At 46.7% G+C, this 26,540-nt stretch overlaps 1 protein-coding gene across 1 annotated transcript in view; it reads left to right on the top strand.

Moving 5' to 3' along the window:
* Positions 1-921: 921 nt before the first annotated feature.
* Positions 922-26,540, top strand: part of LOC145340473 (ubiquitin carboxyl-terminal hydrolase 21-like) — a gene marked incomplete at its 3' end in the record, with an annotated part of 39,559 nt that continues 13,940 nt past the window's right edge. The window contains exons 1-3 of the mRNA XM_080184941.1: positions 922-968; positions 18,491-18,576; positions 20,190-21,053. Of these exons, the coding sequence (XP_080041067.1) occupies positions 20,247-21,053 (807 nt within the window). The remainder of the gene's footprint in view (positions 969-18,490; positions 18,577-20,189; positions 21,054-26,540) is intronic.

The following is a 26,540-nucleotide window of genomic DNA, read 5'->3' as shown; positions in this document are numbered from 1 at the left end:
GAGGGGTCAGGGCAGGTTGACGGGGGGGGGGGGTGAGGGGTCAGGGCAGGTTGACGGGGGGGGGGGTGAGGGGTCAGGGCAGGTTGACGGGGGGGGGGGGGTGAGGGGTCAGGGCAGGTTGACGGGGGGGGGGGTGAGGGGTCAGGGCAGGTTGACGGGGGGGGGGGGGTGAGGGGTCAGGGCAGGTTGACGGGGGGGGGGTGAGGGGTCAGGGCAGGTTGACGGGGGGGGTGAGGGGTCAGGGCAGGTTGACGGGGGGGTGAGGGGTGGGGGGGTCAGGGCAGGTTGACGGGGGGGGGGTGAGGGGTCAGGGCGGGTTGACGGGGGGGTGAGGGGTGGGGGGGGTCAGGGCAGGTTGACGGGGGGGGGGGGGTGAGGGGTCAGGGCGGGTTGACGGGGTGAGGGGGAGGAAGGTTTGATATAACCGGATATGATCAGTGGAGGAGAGATGTTAAAGTGACTCCCTGACCCCCTTGCCGCCTCTCTGTTCCCAGGTTAAGATGTAAAAGCCGCTACTACTCACCCAGGCTCGAGGCCCCACTCCCAGCGCCCGGCCTGGGGCCTTCAGCAGCGCGGCTCCTACAAGGGCCTCTGCGTCATGGCGTCAGCTCGCTGAAAACGTCACAACCTGAGCTGTCAATCAACTGGACCCGCCCCCACTTCACTGACGTCACATCACTGAGCTGTCAATCATAGTATCCCCGCCCCTCATCACAGACATCACAATAGGTAGCTGTCAGTCACAGTGAGCCCGCCCCTGTCAGTGCAGCCCTGTCTGTGAGCTGTCAATCATCATCGCCCCCCTCCTCCCTGTCCCTTCCCCTTCTGGTTGTGTTGGCTCAGGCCGCGATGACGTCACGGGGACAAAGGGCGTCCCTACGTCAGCCTGCGCGTTTTGCGTCATTGACGCCGCGCGCGGTAGGAAAACCCAAAATGGCGGCGCCGGCGGCGGTGGATCCTCCTCTCAGGTAAATGGGGAAATGGTGGCGCGGAGGGGGAGCAGCGGTGATCCCCTAGCACAGCCAGGACAGGGTAGTGGGAGGGAAGGTACAGCAGCCTGAAACTGGCTGCACTGCTAAATACATCAGTAAACAATCATTAATCAATCAACAGATCCAGTGAACAGTCACTAGTCAATCAACAAACCCAGTAAACACTCACTAATCAATCAACAAACCCAATAAACAGACACTAGTCAATCAACAAACCCAGTAAACACTCACTAATCAATCAACAAACCCAGTAAACACTCACTAACCAATCAACAAACCCAGTAAACACTCACTAATCAATCAACAAACCCAATAAACAGACACTAGTCAATCAACAAACCCGGTAAACACTCACTAATCAATCAACAAACCCAATAAACAGACACTAGTCAATCAACAAACCCGGTAAACACTCACTAATCAATCAACAAACCCAGTAAACAGACACTAGTCAATCAACAAACCCAGTAAACACTCACTAATCAATCAACAAACCCAGTAAACAGACACTAGTCAATCAACAAACCCAGTAAACACTCACTAATCAATCAACAAACCCAGTAAACACTCACTAATCAATCAACAAACCCAGTAAACACTCACAAGTCAATCAACAAACGCAGTAAACACTCACTAGTCAATCACCGATCCCAGTAAACACTCACTAGTCAATCACCGATCCCAGTAAACAGTCACTAATCCATTAACAGACCTAGCAAACAGTAATCAATTGCCAAATCTACTAAACTGTTACTACTCAATCAACAAACTCAGTAAATAGTCACTAATTGTAACTTGAGACTATAATAAATGTAGTTGAATGCGCTCTTTAAAAGATGGAACCTCTATATATAAATAAATTATGAAGTTTAACAATAACAGTTACTCAGCATAACAGTAATGATAATGAAAGAACACACTCTCGCAGACTGAAAAGCCTGTCAAAACCCACACATGCTCAGAACCCTCAACAGACGCCATGGTTAGGGACCAGTTCAGAAACTCCGTGGTATAGTATGAAGTTAGCGTAGACCCCTACAGTTTTTCCATTTGTCATTAGTGTGAGCATAAGATGTTTCGCTCCAGATGTAATTCTATCGAAAAACTAGGAAATTTTTATTAAAATGAACTTTCTTTACCAAGACAATTTAACTATAACAGAAATTAGTACAACTTTTACCAATCGAAATACTTAGACACGACAAGACATAAAGGTATCATTCTTGCTAGCTATCTTTATTAGTTCCAATTTAAGAAATATTCTCCATAGTTGTAAACTTCTCTTCAGAATCAAAAAACACACAGGCTTATATGAATTGCTAGGCTTTTTAACACCTCATCATGGTTTTTAAAGATTGATGCCATTGTTCCAACGATTCCCGGCGATTCTGGACAATACGTAGTTGATTTTATATACTTTTCTCCTAAGCTATCCTTAACTTCTCTAAATAACTTTGACATAAAGTTTGACCCTTGATCTGATTGTATTTCTGTGGGTATTCCGTATCTGATAAAAATAATTCTGTAACTCCTCTACAACCCTTTTAGCTGTAATATTGCGCAATAGTATGGTCTCTACAAACCTAGTCAATGTGTCCATAATGGCCAGCATATATTGATTACCACTTTTCGTTTTAGACAGGCGTCCCAATCAATTAGGATTCTCATAAAAGTTTCCTCAAATGTCAGAATGGATATTAAAGCTGCTGGTTTGATTACGGCTTGAGGTTTTCTTATAACCTGTCATATGCGACATGTAAAAGAAAGTTCTACTCTATCCTTATGCAATCCAGGCCAATAAAAATGGTTTTTACTATTACTTGAGTTTTCCTTACTCCAGAGGATCTCCTACTGGTTCTTCATGCGCTACCCACAACAGTTCCTTTCTATAACCCACTGATAATACAACTTGATGAACTTCTGCCCATTTTTCATCCGCCTGAATATTTCGTCATTAAGACACCATTTTTAATATATAACACTCTGATATACAGTCAGATTCTTCTTTTCTGTATGCTTTCTGATACAGCTGCTTTATCTCTAAATCTTTCAGTTGTGATTCTGCAACTTGCCTGAACTAAGGCTATCTACTTTGTCCTTCATCTGTTCTTGTTCTTGGTCAAAAATGGCTTCTGGTAACTGAAGTTCAACTTTATTTTCACTCTTTGATTTCTCCTCCTAGTCTTAACCTGTGGCTTTGTGACCTTGTTACCACACAGTCAGAAAAAATCCCGGGATATGCTTCCTGTAACACTTCAGTTGTTTGATTTTCCGCTGGTTTTTCAACCACAATAGACATCACTCCATTCGTGATGCAGGTATATTGTCACCCAGGACAAACTGTATTCCTGGAAAAGATCATTCCCCTATTCCACCTAGCACCACTTATGGGTGGCATGGTGGTACCCGGGTTTGATTCCCAGCTTGGTTCACTGTCTGTTCTCCCTGTGTCTGCATTGGTTTCCTCTGGGTGCTCCATAGAACCATAGAACCCTACAGTGCAGAAAGAGGCCCTTCGGCCCATCGAGTCTGCACCGACCACAATCCCACCCAGGCTCTATCCCCATATCCCTATATATTTTGTCCACTAATCCCTCTAACCTACACATCCCAGGACACTAAGGGGACAATTTTTAACATGGCCAATCAACCTAACCCGCACATCTTTGGACTGTGGGAGGAAACTGGAGCACCTGGAGGAAACCCATGCAGACACGAGGAGAATGTGCAAACCTCCACACAGACAGTGACCCAAGCTGGGAATCGAACCCAGGTCCCTGGAGCTGTGAAGCAGCAGTGCTAACCACTGTGCTACTGTGCCACCCACAGACCACAGTCCAAAGCCCACAGCTTCCTCCCACAGTCCAAAGATGTGTGGATTAGGCTGATTGGCCATTCTAAATTGCCCCTTAGTGTCCCAGGATGTGTAGGTTGGGTGGATTAGTGGTGTAAACATATGAGGTTACAGGGATAGAGTTTGGGTAAGATGCTGTCGCTGAGTTAGTGCAGGTTCGATGGGCTGAGTGGTCTTCTGCTGCACTGTGGGGATTTTATGAGTTCCACTTTTCACTGGAATCTCTCACCTTTCCTTATATAATGGAACACTACTCTTCTCACCGGTAATGTCAATTATTACCACCTTTTCTGACAATGCTCCTTCTGAACTACAAATCTCCTCATCTCTCATTAAAGCCAGACTTGATCCCGTAACTCTTATAATCTTACCTTCTTTATCCACTCCGCCTGGTAAACCTTGCCCACACAGGTAAATTCTTTAAAGAGATCTGGCACTTTCTCATCAACGAACCCTGACCAGGGAGGACATTCTTTGGCATCTCTTTAGCTTCACCTGGGGTTTCCTTTATCACTTTAACAAACCCCACTAACTTATTCTGTTTTATCACATTTGTCTTCCTAGTGCTTTTCTTAAAACACCAGCACTGCGATTTTGTGTGTCCAACTTTATTACAATGAAAACATCTGAGGTTTTTTATTTCTCTTACATCTATGTGTTTCCTTTTTAACCGAGGTAAGGCTAGGCGACGCTGTGGCACAGTGATTAGCACTCTGCCTCTCAGTACCAGGCACCCTGGGTTCAATTCCCAACTTGGGTCATTTTCTGTGTAAAAGTTTGTACATTCTCCCCATGTCTGCGTGGGTTTGCTCCAGCTACTCCGATTTCCTCCCACACTCCAAAGATGTATGGCTTAGGTTGATTGGCCACGCTAAATTGACCCTCAGTGTCAGGGGATTAGCAGGATAAATATGTGGGTCATGGGAATAGGGCCTGGGTGAGATTGTTGTTGATGTGGGCTCGCTGTGCCGAATGGCCTCCTCCTGTGCCGTAGAGATTCTATAATCTCCAACGAGATCTCCTTTGCCCTTACCACCTGAGGATTTCTCTTTTCTCCAGTTTCTATCCCTCGCAGGTGGAAATTGATGTCCACCTCTGATTCTCGAAACAATGCATCTACCCTTTTTACTGCCACTCTCGCAGTTTTACGCATTTGCACTTTTAAAATTTCAAATTCAAATTTTCTTTCCAGCTCCTGAAATTCTAATTCTCTCTCTTTTTCTTGTTGTTCGCCAGGGCGATTCCTTCTCTTTCTCTTAATTGTCATTCAAGCTGTTTTATTTATTTTTTCTTGTTGCAATTAAAATTCTTTCAATTCTTTTGCTATTTGTTCTGCCGGTCATGTTCTTTCTTTTTCCCTTTCCGCTGCAATAGTGTTTCTCTCTCTATTTCTTTCTCTCTCTTCTAATCAAGCTGTTTCATTTGTAATTAAATTCTAACCAATTCCAATTCAGACTGTGTTTCTAGCAGTTTTAAATGCTGAGCAATTATCTCCACCTTCCTCCCCCCTTCAGGTAGTCAATTGCAGCTTGTTTGCCAATTCCAAAAGCTTTGCTTTAACAACACCGAGTGACTTCTTCCACACCCAGGAAAACTTTAACAATTGAAAGAGCCATTTTTCCACAAGGCACTCACTATTTAAACTAACTGAATACAAACAACCAAATACAACACTTGAAAAACACTTGAAACACTTGAATACAACACTTGAACACTTGGGGAGAAAGCGGGAAAGTGGAACTGATCCACTTCAGATCAGCCATGATCTTATTGAATGGTGGGGCAGGCTCGAGGGGCTAGATGGCCTACTCCTGCTCCTATTTCTTATGTTCTTAAAACACCAATACGCGACACCAACTATCTTGGAGTTCAATCATCCTAAACCAAACAAGGAATTATGGATTTTAATCCCAGGTGAGCCCCCAATTTTGCTTATCTTGATTGATTTATTATTGTCACATATATTAACATACAGTGAAAAGTATTGTTTCTTGCATGCTACAGACAAAGCATATAAAGAGCCTCCAAGGCATATTATGAAGTTAGATTAGGCTCCAACTATTTTTGATTTTGGCATTAATCTGAGCATGAGGTGTATCACTTCAGGTGTGATTCTATTGATCCACTAGGTATTTACCAATACAATTGCATTATAACAAAAAGAATTAGCTTAACTTTTACTAGTTGAAATTCTTAAACATGACGTGATATGTTTCTTAACTGATATCTCTATTAGTTTCAAATTAAGCAATTATTTGACGTAAACTCCTCTTCAGAATCAGTTAGCAAAAAAACACACATGCTTATGTGAGTTGTTACGACTCAAGCCTTTTAACACCCCTGGACTGAGATACAGAGAGACACCTGTCTTGTGAGTCTCAAACAGCAAAACTTCAGAGAGAAGGAGAAAACATCTCTTGGGGACGATTTTACCAAAAAATTCCAAGTGCTGAATGAGCGTGAATACAGGAGGGAATCACACCCTTTTTTTTGGGCATGCTCCCAGATGCAATCGCATCACACTTAGAAAATAAATGAGGTAAAGTGTGATTCTTACCGGGCAGCTGCTGAGCTGTAGGGGCACCAGTGTGCAGACGGCTGGATCTCCCAATGTATTGTGTTCCCACCCCGCCACCGCTAATTTCTATCCCTGACCTCCTCTTCCTACCCCCCCTTTGCAGAGCACCCCTTCCAACCCATAAGGGCCTTTCTCCCCACCGCCCCACTCCCATCCTCCCTATCATGGGTTCAGGTCCCATCCCTGCCCCCTTTCCAGGCATGAGGCTGATTTTGCTAGTACAACGGGAGGGGGCTGGTAACGTCGCGAGATGTGAGAAACTGGGCATGTACCTGATTTTTCACCTCATCTGATCCTGTTGGATCGTCACACTGGTGAAAAGATTGCCTCCCTTGCCTTTTGCAGACCCCTGGAGGAATAGAACAAAGAAGAAGAACAAAGAACAAGAACAGCCCGGGAAACAGGCCCCTCGGCCCAACGAGCCCACACAGCCATCTCAACACCACCAGTCCCCCTCTCCACCCACGACCCTTGTCTAATGTTTTATGGCCATCCAGATTGAGGGAAACTGATTTAGGGACAATTTGTTACTGCCAATCAGCCTAACAGCACATCTTTGGGGTGTGGGAGGAAACCAGAGCACCCGGAGAAAACCCACGCAAGCACGGGGAGAATGCGCAAACTCCCACAGACACCGGCCCAAATCCATGTGTCTGCACAGCAATCAGTGATAATCACTGAGCTGTCGTCTTGCCCAGTATCTTGTCCAGTTTAGGCACACACTAATGACATGAAGCACTAGGCCAATCTCGAACAACCAAGAGCAGCCCAAGTACGACCTATCGCGTGTATGCCCCTCGTTGGACACAAGGCGGACCGACTTAAAACCTGTGAATGAAAAGGATAAAAAACATTATTATTGTACCATATCCATTTACCTTACCAGGGATGCCCCAATGCTAATGACCCTTATTTAAAACAATCTCCTATATATATACCTATTTAATAGGAGTCCCTGACTTCAATTTCAAGAGAGAGAGCTGTGCTCCTTTTCAAATTCAAACAGCAACTGCCTGCTTGTCTTCCTGTAAGCCTAGTTCTGCTCATTCGCATCAGTCAATCTAATTAAACCCTACTCTGAAACATCAGGGGAAAACCCTATAAATAATAAAAAGTTAGCTCAAATTAAAACAAATGTCCCATTAACTAGGGGCAATTATTCTTCTGCGTGCTCAGCACACAGTTTGCTGGTTGCAGACAAATTGGCACCATTTAAACAGTTGAATCTTAACATCGTCACAAGAAACATGACACAAATACACTTCTTAAAGGCATGGCATTGTCACACCAATGTGCTCTGACTGACTGATTTGTAACACTTTTTGCTCTGTAACACTTTTGTTCCCTCCACTTAAACTTCAATCCTCATCAGGATAGAAATACAACAAATGTGAGAGTCTGTCAGGAGCTTTGCAGCTGCATTGTGACTGAAGCAATATCACTGGTGAATCCTGTAATGGTTTATCTGGAATGGTAGGTGAAGGAGTAAATTGAGAATCTGTACCTGAACTTTCGTCTTTCACGCGCCCAGCAGAATCAACTGGAAATTTGGAATCAAAAGTGCCACTTCCTGGTGAATGTACACAGCAGCGTTACCTTCTGCTGTGTAATCTGTAACGATTGCCAACTCTGTAAGCTTTGCTCACTCGGTCATACCATAAATGAATGTGACTTTTGTGTCTACGGACAACTCTTCCGTTTCGCAGTCTCATTCATGACACAAAGTACTGGAACAGTATCCACCTGCAGTTACTACCAAAGTTCCTGATGTAAACCTAACCAGCTGGTTTAAACTGCCTCTCTTTATCACGGTTGTCGTGTCCCTCCTGCTGCTGCTTCTCTTGTCTCCGCCTCACTTTTGCTCTGAGATCGGGACAAAGCAGATCCAGGTGAGACTTTGACTTTTGACCTGGCAGCAATCCCACTGGAGAGAGCCTGGTTTTGGATTGTGGTGTGATACGATGCTGGAATAAAAATCTGGAGAACTTTGTACTCAAAACATCAGCTGCCACCCTCTTCAATCCCTACTTCAGAGTTTGAACAGCTCTGTCTGATAGCCGAAGTAGTCTGCAAGTTTAGGAATACCTTATAATATATTATCCACCATCCTTTGAAATATCCCCTTGCCTCCCATAACCTCCCACCCTAGGCAATGGATAAGCATCTAACTTGGAAAGCTGATTGATCGTAATTTTTAAGGGCAGGATTGATTGGAGATGTCTATGAAGAAAATGGAATAGGCATAATGATTCCAAGTCTTTGCAGCCATTCCAATTCCTCCATTTTCCTTCTTAAGGAACTGTCCTAGGCTTGAAAAAGTGAAGAGTAGTCTGAGAATTTAAGTACAACTTTGCAGTAGCACTGCACAAGGTACCCATTTTATCTTTGAACATGTTAGAGATTTCATAAAAACAACCTCGGTCACCTTTATGAGCTTAATCTCGCCCTAGTCCAATGGAACTTTGCTGAGCCAGTTTCGCCCAAGGAAGCTCGACCCCTTCCCGTTGACCACAAGCAGGCATGCCCTTTCTTCTTGACTATTGTACACAGTATGGTATGGACAAAGATATGGTCTCTTCAGTGTACATCCGAAGATTAATCTCTGCCAGGGTAAGTGCTGTCGCTAGGTGGGAGTGTCACGCCAACTTTCCTCACTAACTATAGATGCGGAGGCTCCTGTGTCCACCTCCATTTGATCTGTTTATCATCGACTACAACTGGAGCAAAAAAATTAATATTAATATTGAATTAAAATTAATATTGAACATACCGACAGCTTGTGTCTCTTCCATGTGTTTCCCAAAGCCGTGTGTTCCCCAACCAAAAACCATGGAAGAGCAGGGATATCCACTGCTTGCTTTAATCCGGGTCTGAGACGTTCAAATCAGGCAACACTGACCTATACAAAAAATGATGTGGATGTGCCGGCGTTGGACTGGGGTAAACACAGTAAAAAGTCTGACATGGTGTTGTCAGACTTTTTACTATACAAAAAAGCCAGATACGACCTAAGGAGATCAATCAAAGATGTCAAAAGACAGACCCAGACCAAGTTAGAGTCCCAAGCCAGCTACACGGACCCTTAGCCGACTATTGCAAGGTCTGCAAGACATAACAGGATACAAGATGAAGGCATATAAAATCACTGGCTCCAACGCACCGCTCCCTGATGAGCTCAATGCATTCTACGTCTGGTATGAGCAACAGGTCAGCAAGAGTGTGCTCTCCACGCTGGAAGCCTTGGATGAACCTGTACCTGGGGTCACCATTGCAGATGTCAGAGCAGCTTTCTCGAACGTCACCTCATGGAAAGTGACTGACCCGGATGGGCTACCCGGACATGCACTCAGACCCTGTGCGGATCAGCTGGCAGGGATATTCGCAGACATCTTCAATCTCTCTACAACAATCTGAGGTCCCTATCTGCTTCAAGAAGATGACCATCATCCCAGTACCAAGGAAAAGCCAAGCAGCGTGCCTTAATGATTATCGGCCGGTGGCTCTGACATACATCATTATGAAGTGCTTCGAAAGGCTAGTCACAGACGAATCAATTCCAGCCTGCGAGATTACCTGGATCCACTACAGTTTGCCTACCTCCGCAACAGATCCACAGCAGCCGCCATTTCCCTGGCCCTGCCCTCAACCCTGGAACACCTCGATAACAAAGGTACCCAGGTCAGACTCCTATTTATTGACTACAGCTCAGTCTTCAACACCATTATTCCCACACAACCCATCTCCAAACTCTGTGGCCTGGGCCTCAGCAACTCCTGTGACTGGAGCCTAAATTTCCTAAGTCACAGACCACAATCAGTAAGGATAGGCAACAACACCTCCTCCATGATCATCCTCAACACCGGTGCCCCACAAGGCTGTGTTCTCAGCCCCCTACTATACTCCTTATACATCTATGACTGTGCAGCCAAATTCCCTCCAATTCAATTTTCAAGTTTGCTGATGACACCAGTGAAGTGGATCAGACCTCAAACCATGAAGAGATAGAGTACAGGAATGAGATAGAGAATCTGGTGAACTGGTGCGGCAACAATAACTTCTCCTTCAATGTCAACAAAATGAAGAAGATTTTCATTGACTTCAGAAAGCGTAAAGGAGAACATGCCCCTGTCTATATCAACAGGGACGAAGTAGAAAGGATCAACAGCTTCAAGTTCTTGGGTGTCCAGATCATCATTATCCTGTCCTGGTCCCCCCGCCCCCATGCCCACAGTATAGCTAAGAAAGCTCACCAACTTTCTCAGAAGACTAAGGAAATTTGGCATGTCAGTTACGACTCTCACCAACTTTTACAGATGCACCATAGAAAGCATTCTTTCTGGTTGTATCACAGCTTGGTATGGCTCCTGCTCTGCCCAAGACCGCAAGAAACTACAAAATGTCATGAATGTAGCCCAGTCCATCACACACACTCGTCTCCCATTTATTGACTCTGTCTACCCTTCCTGCTGCCTTGGCAAAGCGGCCAGCATAATTGAAGATGCCACTCGCACCCTGGACGTTCTGTCTTCCACCTTCTTCCGTCGGGAAAAAGATAAAAAAGCCTGAGGACACATACCAGCCGACTCAAAAACGGCTTCTTCCCTGCTGCCGTTAGACTTTTGAATGGACCTACCAAACATTAAGTTGATTTTTCTCTACACCTGAGCTTTGACTGTAACACTACATTCTCCATTCTCTTGTTTCCTTCTCTGTGAACGGTATGCTTTGTCTGTATAGTGCACAAAAACAGTACTTTTCACTGTATGTTGATACATGTGACAATAAATCAAATCTTCCTGCACCAACTTTTCCACGTGGTGTGTAACTGACTGAGGCTTCAATGAATTACAATTACCTTGCTCGCCCCTCGCCTTGCTCTTCACAGCCCTGCATTTTTATGCTAAATGCACTTTTTTGTGGCAACAATGACACACTGGTCATAAACTTGCAATGATTAGCATAGTGTGGCCTTCTGCACCTCAAATATTCCATTGCTTTCACCTATCCTGCAGATTCTTTCTGTTCTTAGTGGTGCCCAGGCGTGGCCATTGCACTGTTAGTCTGCTGAATATCTCCACTATTACTGACAGCCATTTCCATGGCCTGAGAAATTTCTAAAGCCTTAAAACTCAGTGTGACTTCACCCAACAACTGACGTTGAATGCTATTCTTGTTAATGCCGTACATCAGCCTATCTCTGATAATATCTTCTAAAACTACTCCGAAATCACACTGTTCTGAAAGCTGGAATAATTGTGCCACAATGTTAGCTACCGATTGACCTGATTTTTAAAAATAGCTCTGAAATTTGAATCTTTAAACAATCACTGATTATGGTGATTCTGGACCAGAGCAACTAAATCTGGAAATAAATCTCCCCTGGTTCCTGTGGCATGGCCAGATTCCTCATCAACTCTTCACCCAACACACACTCAGGAGAATCGAGTGCTGCTTCGCTTCATCTTCTATTTTATTGAATGGCAGTGTGGTTCGCACTGCTGCTTCACACTATCAGGGACCCGGTTTCCATTCCCAGCTTGGGTCACTGTCTGTATGGGGTTTGTACATTGTCACCATATCTATGCAGGTTTCCTCCTGGTGCTCCGGTTTCCTCCCACAGTCCAAAAGATGTGCTGATTAGGTGCATTGGCCATGCTAAATTCTCCCTCAGTATATCCAAACAAGCACCAAAGGGTCTTGGCACGAACCTTAGTGTCCGGGGATTAGTATGGTAAATATGTGAGGATACGGGGATAGGGCCTGGGTGGGATTGTGGTCGGTGCAAACTCAGTGGGCTGAAAGGCCTCCTTCTGCACTGTAGAGATTGTATGATTCTATGATTGCAGTGTTAATATAAGCCTGCTTGTGACACTAATAAATAAACTTTAAATTTTAAACAGGCTCGTAAAACAATTAGATAGGAGGAAAGGCTTGTAAGCGCACTCTGTGCTCAAAATGACACACTGTACACTAATTAATCACTAACCCAAGTAAAAAAAATCAAATCCATCAATAAACCCAGAAAACAGTCACTAATTAATCACCAGATCCATCAGCCCCCAATCAATCAGCAAACCCAATAACCAGTCAACAATCCACTATTAAACCCACTAAACTAAACCCAGTAATCAGTTATTAATCCATCTCTAAACCTAGTAAATCATCAAAACCATCACTAATTATTACTATTCCTAGGAATCAGACAATAGTTCATCATCAATCCCAGTATTCACCAAATAATTCACCACTAAATCCAGTAATCCATCATTGAAGCCAGCAAAGAGAAACTAATCCAGCAACCAGCCCAGTAACCAGACAAAAATCTCAGTAAATTATCGCTAATGCAACCCTAACTCATCGCTAAACACTGTAATCAATCAGTAACTATCATTCAACTGAGTGTTCAATCAGTAAACCCAGTATTGGCTACAAAACCCAGTAATCAATCAATAATCCATCAGTAGACCCAGAAATCAACCCATTATCTACCACCAAACCCAGTAATCAATCAATAGTCCATCCGTAAACGTTGTAAACAATTAATAATCGATCACTAAACCCAGTTATCAATCAATAATCCATCATGAAACCCGGTAAACAATCAATAACCCATCACTAAACCCTGTAAACAATCAATAATCCAGCACTAAACCCATTAAGCAGTCAGTAATCCATTACTAAACCCTGTAAATGATAGATAACTCAGCACCAAACAGATAAACAATAAATAATCCATCATCAAACTCAATAAACAATCAATGATCCATCACCAAACCGAAAAACAATAGATAATCTATTATCACACCCAGTAAACAATCAATAATCCACCGCTGAACCCGGTAAACAATCAATAATCCATCACAATCTCCTGTAAAAGAATAAATAATCCATCACTAAACCCTTAAACAATAAATCATCTATCATAGAATCATAGAACCCTACAGAGCAGAAAGAGGCCCTTCGGCCCATTGAGTCTGCACCGACCACAATTCCATCCAGGCCTTACCCCCATATCCCTACATATTATACCCTTTAATCCCTCTAACCTACACATCCCTGGACACTAAATGGCAATTTCTTAGCATGGCCAATCAACCTAACCCGCACATCTTTGGACTATGGGAGGAAACCGGAGTACCCGGGGGAAACCCACGCTAACCCCATTAAGCAATTAATAATCCATTACTAAACCCAATAAACAATCAATAATCCATCCATAAACCCAGTAAAGAATCAATTATCCATCATCAAGCCCAGTAAACAATCAGTAATCCATCACTAAACTCAGTAAACAATCAATAATCCATCACCAAACCAAATAAACAATCAATAATCCATCACCAAACCAAATAAACAATCAATAAACCATCACCAAACCCAGTAAACAATCAATAACCCATCACCACACTCAGTAAACAATCAATAATCCATCACCAAACCCAGTCATCAATCAATAATCCATCACCAAACCCTGTAAACAATCAATTATCCATCACTAAATCCGGTAAACACAGAACATAGAACACTCCAGCACAAACAGGCCCTTCGGCCCACAAGTTGTGCCAATCATATCCATACCTACCAGGCCTATCTATAACTCTCAATCCCATTAAATCCCATGTACTCATCCAGAAATCTCTTAAAAGACCCCAGCAAGTTTGCCTCTACCACCACCAACGGCAGCCGATTCCACTCACTCACCACCCTCTGAGTGAAAAACTTACCCCTGATATCTCCTCTGTACCTGCTCCCCAGCACCTTAAACCTGTGTCCTCTTGTAGTGACCATTTTAACCCTGGGAAGTAGCCTTTTATAAACCTCTATCAGGTTGCCTCTCAATCTTCATCTCTCCAGGGAGAAGAGACCTAGCTCCCTCAACCTATCTTCATAAGGCATGCCTCCCGATCCAGGCAACATCCTTGTAAATCTCCTGTGCACTCTCTCAATAGCTTCCACATCCTTCTTGTAGTGAGGCGACCAGAACTGCGCACAGTACTCCAAGTGAGGTCTGACAAGGGTCTTATAAAGTTGCAGCGTTACCTCCCGACTCCTAAACTCAATCCCTTGATTAATGAAAGCCGGTACAATGTACCCTTCTTGACCACATCCTCCACCTGCGAGGCCGATTTAAGAGTCCTATGGACCCGGACCCCAAGGTCCTTCTGCTCCTCAACACTGCTAAGAGTCCTACCCTTGATGTTGTACTCCTTCATCCCATTGGACCTGCCAAAATGGACCACTACACATTTATCCGTGTTGAAGTCCATCTGCCACTTCTCCGCCCAGTCCTGCATCCTATATATGTCACGCTGCAACTTCTGACATCCCTCCAGACTATCCACAACACCACCAACCTTCGTGTCATCAGCAAACTTACTAACCCACGCCTCCACTTCCTCATCCAGGTCATTTATAAAAATGACAAACAGCAAGGGTCCTAGAACAGATCCCTAGGGCACTCCACTGGTGACCAACCTCCATGCAGAAAAAGACCCATCCACAACCACTCTCTGCCTTCTGCAGGCAAGCCAGTTCTGGATCCACAAGGCAACAGCCCCTGGGATCCCATGCCCTGTCACCTTCTGAAGAAGTCTTGCATGGGGGACCTTATCAAACGCCTTGCTGAAGTCCACGTAAACCGCATCCACCACTCTTCCTTCGTCACTGTGTTCAGTCACATTTTCAAAGAACTCAACTAGGCTTGTAAGGCACGACCTGCCCTTGACAAAGCCGTGCTGACTATTTCTGATCATATTAAACTTCTCTAAATGTTCATAAATCCTGCCTCTCAGTATTCTTTCCATCAACTTACCAACCACTGAGGTCAGACTCACCGGTCAGTAATTTCCCGGGCTGTCCCTGTTCTCTTTCTTGAAAATAGGAACCACATCTGCAATCCTCCAGAACCTCTCTAGTCTCCATCGATGATGTAAAGATCATTGCCACGGGCTCTGCAATCTCTTCCCTCACCTCCCACAGTAACCTGGGGTACATCCCATCCGGTCCTGGCGACTTATCTATCTTGATAGAATTTTAAAGTTCCAATACATCCTCTTTCTTAACGCCCACATACTCAATCTTTTCAGTCCGCCGCAAACCTGCAGTACAACCTCCCAGGTCATTTTCCACCGTGAATACCGAGGCAAAGTACTCATTAAGCACCTCTGCCATTTCCCCCTTCACCTTTTATAGGTCCAATCCCTTCACTTCTCATGCTTTTACTCTTCACATATTTGTAGAACGCCTTGGGGTTCTCCTTAATCTTACCCGACAAGGCCTTCTCATGACCCCTTCTGGCTCTCCTAATTTCCTTTTTAAACTCCTTTCTACAAACTGTATACTCCTCTAGATCCTTAACATCTCCTAGCCCTATGAACCTTTTGTACGCTTTTCTTTTCTTCCTGACTAGGTTCATCACAACCTTCGTGCACCAAGGTTCCCACAACCTACCAAAATCTCCCTGTCTCATCGGAATGTTGTCGTGCAGAGCTCCAGACAAACATTCCTTGAAAATCTGCCACCTTCCTTAAGTACCTTTCCCCAAGAACACCTCCTTTTAGTTTACTCGTCCAATTTTCTGCCTGATGTCTTCATATTTCCCCTTACTCCAGATAAACACCTTCCTAGCCTGCCTAGTCCTATCTCTTTCCAATGCTATCGTGAAGAAGATAGAATTATGATTGCCATCCCCGAGATGCTCTCCCACCGAGAGATCCAACACCTGTCCAGGTTCATTAGCCAGCACCAGGTCAAGTACAGCCTCTCTCGTAGGCTTATCCATGTGCTGTGTCAGGAAACCCTCCTGAACACACCCAACAAACTCCTCCCCATCCAAACCCCTTATCCTAGGGATATTCCAGTCGATGTTTGGGAAATTAAAGTCTCCCATCATGACAACTCTGTTGTTACTACATCTCTCTAGAATCTGTTTCCTTATCTGCACCTCAACTTCCCAGTCACTATTGGGCGGCCTATAGAAAACACCCAGCAAAGTTATCGACCCCTTGCTGTTCCTAACTTACACTCCGTAGACAGTCCTTCCACAGCATCCACCTCCTCTACAGCCGTGACACTGTCCCTGATCAACAGTGCCACTCCGCCACCTCTTTTGCCTCCCTCCCTGTCCTTCCTGAAACATCTGAATCCCAATCCCATCAATAATCCATCACCACACCTGGTAAACTATCAATAATCCAGCACTAAACCTGGTGTACAATCAATAATCCATCACCAAACCCGGTAAACAATCAATAATCCATCACCAAACCCAGTAAACAGTCAATAATCCATCACCAAACCCGCTAAACAATAAATAATACAGCACTAAACCCAGTAAACAATCAATAATCCATCACCAAACCCGGTAATTAATAAATAATCCAGCACTAAACCTGGTAAACAATCAATAATCCATCACCAAACCCTGTAAACAATAAATAATCCAGCACTAAACCTGGTAAACAATCAATAATCCATCACTAAACCAAGTCATCAATCAATAATCCATCACTAAACCAAGTCATCAATCAATAATCCATCACCAAATCCTGTAAACGATCAATAATCCATCATTAAACCCAGTAAACAATCTATAATCCATTACCAAACCCAATAAACAATCAATAATCCACCACAGAACCCACTAAACTACCAATAATCCATCATCAAACCCAGTAAACTATCAATAATCCATCATCAAACCCAGTAGAGTCAATAATCCATCTCCAAAACCTGTAAACAATTAATAATACATCACTAAACCCAGTAAACAATCAATAATCCATCATTAAACCCTGTAAACAATCACAAATCCATCATGAAATCCGGTAAACAATCAGTAATCCATCACTAGACCCTGTAAACAATCAATAATCCATCATCAAACCTGGTAAACAATCAATAATCCATCACTAAACCCAGTAAACAATCAATGTTCCATCACTAAACCCAGTAAACAATCAATGTTCCATCACTAAACCCAGTAAACAGCCAATAGTCCATCAGAAAACCCTGTAAACAATCAATAATCCATCACCAAACCCAGTAAACAATCAATAATCCATCACCAAACCCAGTAAACAATCAATAATCCATCAGCAAACCCAGCAAACAATCAGTAATCCATCACCAAACCCAGTAAACAATCAATAATCCATCACCAAACCCAGTAAACAATCAATAATTCATCACCAAACCCAGTCATCAATCAATAATCCATCACCAAATCCTGTAAACAATCAAGAATCCATGGCTAAACCCTGTAAATAATCAACCACCCAATAAACCAATAATGCATCAATTGGAATAATCCTTCCATAAACCCATTAAACAATCTATATTTCAGGAATAAACTCAATTAATAGTCAATAAATCATCACTCTATCCTGTATCCTATTGGAAATCCATCCATAAACCCCAGAGCAATCAAATAGTAAAACTAACGAATACTCAAGTATCAATCAACTAAATCAATCTTTCATGATTATAACACAAGAGTGGCACTGCAACTAGCACTGCCATCTCACAGTTTAATTCCGGCCTTGGGCAACTGTCTGTGTGGAGTTTGCACATTCTCTTCGTGTCTGTGTGGGTTTTCTCTGGGCGCTCCAGTTTTCTCCCATAGTCTTAGAAAAATGTGCGGATTACATTGATTGACCATGCTAAATTGTCCCTTAGTATCAGGGGGATTAGCAGGGTAAAGACATGGGGTTACAGGGATAGAATCTGGGTGCGATTGTTCTCAGTTCAGGCTTGATGGGCTGAATGGCCTCCTTCTGCATTGGATGGATTCAATGATTCTATGGGAAATCAATCAGTACTTAACCAGATATCCCTACACACTGAGGATAACTCATCAATCAACAGTTAACACCAGCAATACTCAGCACTGTTTGTAATTAACAACATACTTCAATAAGTGCAAAAATGATCAATAATTAATCAATAAACTCAATGTTCATTCAGTATAGGAGTTGACACTGGGACACACGTGGGCTGTACTGGCGAGTGAACCATTTCATTTAAAACTTTGTTCCATTGACCTTTACATTGCTGATATATTTCCAGTTGACCTTGTTGGCAGACCTGGAAAAATGTGGAACATGGCAATGAGAAAGTTCACATCTAATCACACTCAGAAGGGCATTTAAAAGGTAAATTGGTGCACTATTCCTGCTTGTCTGTGAGATTCGTCACATTCTATTCAGTAACCGCTTTCTAGCTGCACCCTGTGTTACTGTCTGTATTTTTACTGATGTGAATCCAGACCCCTTTCACTGTCACTCAGTAACCCCGCTCCCCCGACACCCTGTGTTACTGACTGTATGAAGTCTGACAACACCAGGTTTAAGTCCAACCGATGTATTTGATAATAAACTCACAAGCGTTTACCCCAGTCCATCGCCGGCATCTCTACGTCATGATTACTGATTGTATCTCAACTGATTTTAATCCAGCTCCCTCACAACTCGGTAACTGTTGGAGGGAAATAGAACAAGTCGAGCCTTGGAGACTACATCGAACTTCGAGAAAAATTTTTATTCCACATGCATGAGGGAGAGCTGGACTCTGACCTGAGATCTCAGATTGCCTTCAAGCCCTTCTCTAAATCTGTTAGACTGGGTAAACACAGTAAGAAGTCTCACAACACCAGGTTAAAGTCCATCAGGTTTATTTGATAGCAAATGCCACTAGCTTTCGGAGCACTGCTCTTTCATCAGGTGAGTCAACCTGACGAAGGAGCAGCGCTGTGAAAGCTAGTGGTGTTTGCTACCACCTGACTCATCTGACGAAGGGGCAGCACTCCGAAAGCTAGTGGTTTTTGCTACCAAATAAAGCTGTTGGACTTTAACCTGGTGTTGTGAGACTTCTTACTGTGTTTACCCCAGTCCAACGCCAGCATCCCCACATCTGTTAGATTGGCACAGGGTATTATGTGTTTTCGATTCACAAAGGTTCATGTTAACATATTAATTCCTCGAGTTGAATACAAAATGGTTCTTCTAATCTCGTTATGCAGACTGCATTGTTCAGTACAACTTTGTTAATCAGTACTTTGGGCAGTTCCGTTTACCCGATTATAATGTCAAAGCATTGTATTTGCTGAATTGATTTTCAACAATGTGTAAATCATTCCTCACCTCTGCCAAGTCATTGCGCTTTGCCTAAGACTATGCCTTCCCTAGACTATATGAAGTCTGATTCTCTTAATGCCAGTTCTCTCATTGTCATGGTAATTCCGAGTGATCTCCTGCATATCAGAAGTTGATAGCATGCGTTAATCATTATCTGTCGGCAGAGCAGGCCTCTAGCTGTCTGTGTCAACTGTTCCTTCCCTCTGGTGAGGCCTAGCTCTCTGGGCTTGCTCTATGTAGCCTTGCACGTATTAGACTGAAATTAAATAAAATATGAATGGACAAATAAAATATAAAAGGTACAATCCCTGATATTGCCCTATAACAGTAACCCCTCTCCCCAGCACCCTCTTCCACAGGAGCTGCAGGAGTGCCTGCGGAGGCTGAGCTCCTGTAGAGATAACATCTGTATCTCTACTGATGTATATCCAGCTCCTCACACTGTCACTTAGTAACCCCTCTCCCCCAGTGCCCTGTGTTACTGACTGTGTCTCTACTGATGTTAATCCAGCTCCCTCACACTGTCACTCAGTAATCCCTCTCCCCCAGCACCGTGTTACTGATTGTATCTCTACTGATGTTAATCCAGATATATGCAACTCATTGCATCTCTTTTATCGTTCTTTCTACAGGAGCCTTGCTATCATCCCTTGGAAGCCTCCTACCACTCTCTTTCCTCGTGATGAGACATGCCTCAGCCCTACTCCCTTCGCAGCCCCTATGTAGGGCCCCCGATACCAGGCTCCACCACCCCGAAGGCTACTCGCCGTTTGCTGGCTGGCTCAGGAGTGGGCAGTCCGAGGGCACCAAGCCAGGAGCGGCTGTCAGGGGGACGGGCTGTGGGAGCACGCCCCGCCGCCTATCAACCGCCCTCTTCCTCCTCCCGGGCCAGACCCCTCCCTCCTGGACCAGGGCCGCTCGACGAAAGGGGCAGGAAGCTAGAAGTCAAGGGGAGGACAGGCCGCATCAGCCGGGATTCAGTGGTGGTTCCCAGCCCGGGTGCCAAGCGCACTCCTCTGCGGGCTGACCACTCCCTCAGCACTAGCAACCCGTCTGCCATCTCCTCCACCTCCTCCTCCTCCTCCTCCTCCTCCTCGCCTCCCTCCCGGCGGAAGGCTAGCCTTGCGCGGGTGGGGCCCCTCTCCCAGCAGGCTGATCCCTGCGCCGGCCTGCACGAGCCACAGGAGCTGCAGGAGTGCCTGCGGAGGCTGAGCGCCGCCCGGCTGCGGCGCTCCCCCTCCCTGGGCCGTGTGCCCTCTGGCCCTGAGCCCGCCCCAGCCCCGGCCCCTGCCCTCAAGCGCAGCTCCTCGTTGAGGGGGCTGCACCAGGACGACCCTGAGGCGCAGCCCGGGGGAGGGGTGGCCCTACGGCCTGTGCAGCTGGACATCCTGCCAGGCCCGTCCAGTCACCTGGGAAGCACCACGACAGCGACACAGAGCCGGGATGAGCCAAACACACTCGTCCAGGACCAACAGCAGCAGCAGCGCCGGCTGAAGGTGAGATTGGAGGCGGGGGGAGGGGGATGATGGTATCTCTTTGCCTTTCCCTACAAACGACCCCTCAGCTCGTACAACCCGGAGTGTGTCCACCTTTGTCTCCATCTGCAATTGCGTTTGGGTTACTGCACAAAAAAAACTCACCACTTATCACCTCCTCACCTCTTTCCAGCCACTTTCGTTCTCTCCTCCACCACTCAGTTCCCTCCTTCATACCCTAACCAGCCCCAGCACTCTGCTCCACCTTTGCAGTCGTCTCCAGCTCTCTATCTATTCTCCTCCCCAATCCCTAGCCCCTTCCCTCCTCTTGTTAAAACCTTGGATCAGAAACCCAAGCTATCTTCTGAAACCAGACTGGACCCCAACAATTTTTCTATTTTGGTATAAATGTGATGAAAGAATACTTCCTTCCAGTAATGATTCCACTGACAGTAGAGATCTTTTATAGCAAAGCAAGCTATTTAATAACACAGTTGAAATATAATTCTAACAAATGGTGCAACTTAACTGTTAATAGTTGAACAATATATAAAAATGAAAAGGAAACAACTTTAGAAACTAGAAGCAGGAGTAGGCCATTTGGCCCTTCGAGCCTGTTCTGCTATTCATTTTGATCACGGTTGATCATCGAATTCCAAGAGCTATACCTAATTTCTTCTTGAAATCAGATGACAGTTTGGCCTCCACTACATGTCGTGACAGTGAATTCCACACTTTCATCACCATCCATTGGTTAAATAAACCAATTATTTAACAGTTGAAGTTTTCAGAGGGAAAACAAGTTTCAGAGAAGCTTGCAGAACTCTTTTTAAACAATTCCCAGCTGGAACGGAAAGCTGTTTCTCCCAGTAACCACATAATTACATGACCCTGTCAATCTAAACCTACGTTCTATTTCTTTAATCAAAAACCCCAGAGGAGCTTCTTTGTGGAAACAAAAGTCCATTAGCTCTAAGAAAATGCTACATGACTAAAATGAGTAATTATCCTGCTTTCCCAGCATCTGAGCTGTATTTCTACCAGACACGCTGCCTACCTATAGAATAAAGCTGAATTTTAAGCTGTACTCTTAAACATAAAGAATCAAATTTGCAGTACTATTATCACACCTCTCATCTATTCCCCCCACCGATTAACTTTGCCTGAACCCTAACCACTGCCTTTCCCTCCTCTCCACCTCTCTCACATGCCTTCTCCCAGGATCTCTGCCACCCTGTGCTCAGTGTGACTGAGTCTTTGATCCTGCCCTTGCTGGCTACGTGATTGATCCTCTTAACTGCAGCAGGGATTACCAGCTGCAAGCTGCTGACAGCACACTCTCTGTCTGCTCGCTCCCCGGGGCTCCTATACCCATCAGCCGATGACAGGTACTGTCGACGGTTCAGTGTGCTGGGTGGGTCGAGTTTGCTTCTTCACTGGCAAGCGACTGATTGGCCATGGGGCTCCTCATAGTTGCAGACAAGGTAGGATGGAAAGGAATAAGGCTTGAACTTCATCAGATTAAGCCGTGCCAATTTCTCACTGGTTCTCTATTTCTCCTTTGTCTCCTCCTCTCTCTCCCACTTCCTTCTCTGATTCTACCCTGCAACTCACTCTTTTCCTCTGTCTTTCTATCTTCCTCTCTGTTTGGCTTTCTCCCCCTCTTAGACAGTCTTTCTCTTCCCCCTCCCCCTCCCTTCCCCCTCCTCTCCTGTCCCTTTCCTCCCTTCCTGTTGCTCTGTCCATCTCTGGGCCCTGCTGCTCCCTCCTACACGTGTGCTCTCTCTCCTGCGAGCTCTCTCTCCCATCCTTTCTCTCACTACTGCATGCCACCGCGCTCTCTCTCCGGCTTGGGCGTTCGCTCTCTCTCCTGTGTGCTGTGAATCTCCTGCGTATTCTTTCTCTCCTGCATGCTCACTCTCTCTCCTGCGGGCCCTCTCTCTCTCCCACGTGCCCCCTCTCTCTTTCTTGTGTGTTCCTTCTCCTTCACACTCCCGCTTCTGCACGCACCCTCTCTCTCAGGCACACTCCCTTTCTTTCTGGCTCGCTCCCTCTCCCGAGTGCTCTCTGTCTCTCCAGTGTGCTCTTTTCCTCCCGTACACACTCTCTTTCCTGCACGTTCTCTCCCTTGCGCTCTCTCTTGCCTGTCCTTTCTCTCTCTCTCTCCTGAATGCTCTCTGTCTCTCCTACGCACTCTCTCTCCCTCTTGAGCATTCGCTCTCTCTCCTGCATGCTCTGAATCTCCCGTGTGCTCTTTCTCTCCTGCGCGCTCACTCTCTTTCCTGCTGGCTCGCTCTCTCTCCCCCGTGTGCTCCCTCTCCTGCGCACTCCCTTTCTGGCACGCTTCCTCTCCTGTGTGCTCTCTTTCTCTCCGGCGCACTCTCTCCCGCGCACACTCTCTCTCCTGCATGCCCTGTCCACGTGCTCTCTCTCTCTCCCACCAATCTCTCTCCCACACGGTCTCTGTCTCCTGCGTTCTCTCTCTCCTGCACGCTCTGTCTCTCTCCACGTGCTCTCTCTCTCCCCCACACGCTCTCTCTCCCACACTCTCTCTGTCTCCCGCGTGCTGTCTCACGTGTGCTCGCTCCTGTGCACTCTCTCTCCCACACACTCTCTCTCTCCCGTGCGCTCTCTCCCGCTTGCTCTCTGTCTCTCATGTGCCTTCTCTCTCCCGCGCGTGCTCTCTCCCATGCGCTCTCTCTCTCCCTGCACTCTGTCTCTTCGCACGCTCTCTCTCTCTCCTGCCCACTCTCTCTCTCCCGCGCACTCGCTCTCTCCCCATGCCCTCTCTTTCCCACTCTCGCACTCTCATTCTCTATCGCGTTCACACTCTGTCTTCTGCTTTCAAACTCTCTCTTTCCTGCGCTCACATGCTCCCATGATTGCACTCTCTCTCCCACAGTCACACACTCTCACACTCACACTCTCTGTCGCGCTCGCACTCTGCCGTGCTTGCACTCCTTGTGTGCTCACTTTCTTTTGCGCTCTCCCATCCCCTCTCAGTCCCTCTCTCTCTCTCTCTCTCTTGGTTTCCACCTCCCTCGGTTCCCCCGTCCCTCAGTTCTCCCGTCCTTCCGTTCTCCCCCCCTTCCCACGGTTCCCGCCTTCCTCTCTCGGTTCCCCTCTTAGCCCCTCGCTTCCTCCCCTCCCCTCCCTCGATTCCCCCCCTCCCCTCCCTTGGTTCCCCCCTCCCCTCCCTCGGTTCCCACACCCCTCCCTCGGTTCCCCACCACCCCCCCTCGGATCCCTCCCACCCTCGGTTCCCCTCCTCTCTCCCTCCCTCCCGCGGATCCCCCCTCCCTCCCCCCCGCCCTCAGATCCCCCCCTCCCTCCCTCCCTCGGATCCCCCCCTCCCTCGGTTCCCCCCTCCCTCCCTCGGTTACCCCCGCTGTTATTCCTTCCCCCCGCTGTCTTTACCCACGCTGTCTGAACCCCCTCCTCTCTGTCCCCCCGCCTCTCTGTCCCCCTCTCCCTCTCTTCCCCCTTCCCTCTCTTCCCCCTTCCCTCTCTTCCCCCTTCCCTCTCTTCCCCCTTCCCTCTCTTCCCCACTCCTTCTGTCAGTCTCCCCTCTCTCTGACAGTCCCTCCTCTCTCTGATAGGCCCTCCTCTGACAGTCCCTCTCTCTCTCCTCATGCCAACACACACACACACACGCGCACAGACACACACACCAATACACACATTCAGCAACACACACGCGCGCGCAGACACACACACGACATACACACACACACACGCTCACGCACACACACACCCACCCCCAACGCATACACACACACACTCCCATTCTTTCCTTTTGTATCTCTCAGTGCCTCTGGGTTAAACTATCTCTGTGATTAGCAGATTCTTGGACCTATAATTATCCTGATCCACTCTGCTGATCCTCTGCCCAGGTTCACTGTGTGTGCACAACTACATCAGCAGATCATTAGCAGTTGCAGGCAACATGTTCGTGCTGGATACGCGCACACACGTATACACACACACACACACACACACACAAATGCACTTTGACTCGGACGCACGTACGCTGATGGACCAACTATAACACACACACACACACACACACACACAGATATTCCTACAGAGGTCATTCTGCACCTCCTCCAGCCCCTACAACCCTCCCTATCTCTGTAACCTGCAGCCTCTACAACCCTCCCTATCTCTATAACCTCCTCCAGCCCCTACAACCCTCCCTATCTCTGTAACCTCTTCCAGCCCCTACAACACTCTCTCTATACCCTCCTTCAGCCTCTATAACCCACCCCATCTCTGTAATTTCCACCAGTTCTACAATCTTCGGGATCTGTGTACTCCAATTCTGGCTTCTCCCCCATCACCTGAGTCCCGGCACTCCACCATTGATGGCCATGCCATCAGCTACCTAGGGGCCTGAGCTCTGGAATCCCTTCCCTAAAAATCTCCCTTCTCCCCCATCACCCTCTCTTTCAATCACTATATATATCTATCTCCCTCTTTGTCTATTTGCCCCACCTCACTCTCTGTCTCTCTATCTCTCTCACTGCTTCCGTCTTTCTTGCCCATCCATCGTCTCTTGCCCCCTATCTCTGTTATCCTTCTCTGTCACCACATTTTACTCTCAGTGAGCTCTCTGTCTCTCTCTTTCACACACTCACTCACTTTCTATCACACTCTTTCCTCCCCACCTTTTCTCCCCCACCCCTTCTCCCTCAGCCTCTCTCCCCCACCTTCTCTCCCTCCACCCTCTCTTCCCTACCCTCTAATAGTCCCAATCCTTTCTCCCCTACGCTCTCTCCCCTATCCTTTCTCCCCCACGCTCTCTCCCCCACTCTCTAGAACAGAACCCACTCTGTTCTACCCTCTTTCCCTACCCTCTCTGCCCCCCCATCCTCCCTCCCCCACCCCTTCTTCCCACCCCTTCTCCCCCACCCCATCTCCCCCACCCTCTCTCCCTCCACCCTCTCTTCCCTACCCTCACTTCCCCATCATCTCTCCCCTACCCTCTCTGTCCCATCATCTCTCCCCACCTTCTCCCTCCCCACCTTCTCCCTCCCCACCTTCTCTCTCCCCACCCTCTCTCCCCTCCGTCTCTCCCCTCCCTCACTCCCCAATCCTCTCTCCCCAATCCTTTCTCCTCCACCCTCTCTCCCCTATCCTTTCTCCCCCACCCTTTCTCTCCCCCACCCTCTCTCCCCCACCCTCTCTCCCCCACCCTCTCTCCCCCACCCTCTCTCCCCCACCCTTTCTCCCCCATCCTCCCTCCCCCATCCTCCCTCTCTCCCCCATCCTCCCTCTCTCCCCCATCCTCTCTCCCCCATCCTCTCTCCCCCATCCTCTCTCCCCCATCCTCTCTCCCCCACCCTCTCTGTCCCATCCTCTCTGTTCTACCCTTTTTTCCCACCCTCTTTCCCTCCCCTCCCCTCCACCCACCCTCCCTCCCTCCCTCCCCCTCCCTCCATCCCACCCTCACCCACCCTCCCTCCATCCTGCCCCAACCCACCCTCCCTCTCTCCCCCACCCTCTCTC

Source organism: Carcharhinus amblyrhynchos, unplaced genomic scaffold (genome assembly GCF_965287045.1).
Source record: "Carcharhinus amblyrhynchos unplaced genomic scaffold, sCarAmb.v2.hapA chromosome_1051, whole genome shotgun sequence".
Taxonomy (NCBI): Eukaryota; Metazoa; Chordata; class Chondrichthyes; order Carcharhiniformes; family Carcharhinidae; genus Carcharhinus; species Carcharhinus amblyrhynchos.
The sequence above is the reverse complement of the archived record's forward strand: the minus strand, read 5'-3'. Positions and strand labels throughout refer to the sequence as shown.